The following is a 2752-nucleotide window of genomic DNA, read 5'->3' as shown; positions in this document are numbered from 1 at the left end:
ATGGGCATCGTACAATATCTCCAAGTCGTGCTGTTTGTATTCAATTTGACCCTCTCCACTGAGGCACAGAAAAAAGTAACTTGTCAAAACTTCAAGTTTGCTATCGATGACGATGTCATCCGTAACCAAATTCTTGAGGGTCACGTGTTTGAAAGATTGACAGTCCCAAACGCCATCCAGTGTCACTTGAAGTGCAAAGATGACTGCCTGTGTGTATCCATGAACTATTTCCCTCTTTCCAAAGAAAACAATTGTGAGCTAAACGACGCTAACAAAGACATGGAGCCAGCGGCGATGAAATGGAGGCAAGGGGGAAATTATTATGATTTGGTGAGAAGCTACACGGTGAAGGTGAGATAAGATTATTTATCTAATTCCTTATTCATTTATTTTTGAACTTTCTTAAATAAAGTAAATATCCCAAGATGTTCAAGTTCGTAAATAAAATAAATATTTCTACATGATCAAGTTTTGCGGTACTCCTTAAAAAACAGTTGTATTATATGTCAGTCCGGGCCAAAGACAATTTTGTGCATACCGATCATTCTGCGATATGATTGATCTAGACAAAACTAAAACAAACTGATTTGGCTAAGAGAGGATTGGGTTCATTCTCTTCCTCGCAAATTTTTCTCTCACAGGCCGTGTTGTAATGCGAAGGGAACGGCAGAATAGATGTGACTACAAATTTCATAAAGACATCATTGACTTAATCATTGTTGTATTACTGCATTTCAAATCTAATTTTGATGGACATTTCATCTCCATTCTGGCGCCCCGCTATGTGTTGTAGGCACACGTACTTTTCTCGCACTGTTTGTTATCGATTTGATTCGTTTCCGATGAGATTTGTCGATGGTTGCTAAAACGCACATGCCAACCCAATTCTATGAGCATGGTGAGCTAAAACATCCTTTGAATGTTGCTGTAGGGTGGAGATAAATACGCGCCAGAGAAGCATCATTGCATCAACAGATGCTGCCGCACCAATCCTTGTCTCAATGGAGGGGTATGTCAGGAGATTTGTGACACTCACAGCATCAGGTTTAACTGTACCTGTCCCAATACATACTCTGGTCAGCGGTGTGAGAAGATGAAACATTCGAGAAGCTGCAAAGACGTAGCTAAGAACGGTGCCTCGACGTCAGGAAAATACGACATCTCAAATTCAGACAATGAACGGTTTTCTGTTTACTGTGACTTGCAGTCTGAACCTGGCTTTGTATGGACGTTAATACAATCGTTTTCCTTTTCCAAGAAAAAAGCCTTCAATTCTGCAGGGTTTGGCAAAAACGTTGAGATTGATATTGAAGAGGGGGAAGTAAATTGGAACCAGTTCCGACTATCCTTATCACAGATGCAGTATCTTGCTAATCACTCCACGCATCTGAGAGCAACTTGTAACTTTTCTACGGATGGTCTGCAGTATACGGACTACGCACGCGCTAAGCTGGCAGGTCATGGCATTTTTGGTACCTGGAACACCTGCAAGATGTACGAATATGTCAATATCCGAGGAATCAATTGTTCTGATTGCACCGCCCTGACAAAACAGCAGGAAGATGTGTCCTGGCACATAAGGAGTTACAATAGCACAGGAGAGGGATGTGAATTTGATGGAAAACCAGGTGGAGTCCCCGGTGAAAAAAATTTCGGACAATTTAGCAAGCTTTTTATGAGTCAGGATCACCGGTGCTCGTTTTCTCCTGCTTCTACAACGCAGCATTGGTTTGGAGCTAAATGTGACGTGTAACTTTTTGCGAATTCATTTCCTTTCACAGAAAAGGAAACGCAGCCAACTGAAAGCAAGAGAACATCTCAGGAAGGCTAAGAACTAACAATGACATCATGTGCCTCCAAGTTTGGCCCAATTAGGAGTTGAACTTGAACTAAACGTTTAATATCTCAGATGGTTACACTGACCCTTTATCACAGAAGAATGTAGACATGCACAAGAGCGACGTCATAAGCAACCTTAGCAACCTCATATTTTAATAGTTGAAGTAAGTAGGCGGTCTCTGTACAAACACTTTTTACCCGCACTTTCATCTTATGTAATGTTCAATAGATAGCACACTTACATCTTAAAAGTCAAAGGTCGATAAAATTGGCCTTTTTTCGTATTCGTCTTTGAAAACGCATTCAGAGATCACCATTAGTTGATTTATGCAAATTCTTTTCGAGAAAGTGACTAATCGTAAGTTGAAATGCTTGTGTTTAGATTCAGAGATGTTTAAATAACTCCGTATGCTGTTAATCTACATTTAATCGACATTTTCTTGACTCGGTCAATCAACCGTTTTCTCTTTACTGATAATTGAAAATTAGCTTCAGCCTCGTTAGTTTGATCATTAGTAAAACTAAGCTTTAAGTTTAGGTTTCTTGATTTCGCTTTAAAAAATCCTTACTGTGAGGAGAAATGATATTTACTTAGTGGCAGGGGGATGTTAGCAATTTCTCCTAAGTGATAAATATGTACAGCTTTGCTAGATTTTAATATTAGGAACTCGATGCATAACTGTGAGAAGCCCTCAACAGCCTCTCTTTCACAAGGACTAAGGTACTTAAGTGCTTCGTTAGGATCACTGCTTACTTTATAACATTGCACGTTTGTTCTTAAAACAATTTTCGAAATGTTCAAAATGTAGGAGATGAAGTAGGTATAGTAGTTGGAGCAGGTGTTTGTCAAGAAAAGCACCAGTGAAGTGTAAAGGTCATTCAGGATTGTTGTACATAATGTGAGACATCATCT

At 39.6% G+C, this 2752-nt stretch overlaps 1 protein-coding gene across 1 annotated transcript; it reads left to right on the top strand.

Moving 5' to 3' along the window:
* Positions 1–2497, top strand: LOC149042980 (uncharacterized). Its single transcript, XM_089211397.1, has 2 exons — positions 1–351; positions 932–2497. Exons 1-2 carry the CDS (start codon positions 1–3, stop codon positions 1751–1753), a joined length of 1173 nt encoding a protein of 390 aa, XP_089067523.1. The 3' UTR covers positions 1754–2497.
* Positions 2498–2752: the final 255 nt, after the last annotated feature.

This window comes from Pocillopora damicornis, chromosome 7, assembly GCF_964200805.1.
Source record: "Pocillopora damicornis chromosome 7, jaPocDami1.2, whole genome shotgun sequence".
Classification (NCBI taxonomy): Eukaryota; Metazoa; Cnidaria; class Anthozoa; order Scleractinia; family Pocilloporidae; genus Pocillopora; species Pocillopora damicornis.
The sequence above is the reverse complement of the archived record's forward strand: the minus strand, read 5'-3'. Positions and strand labels throughout refer to the sequence as shown.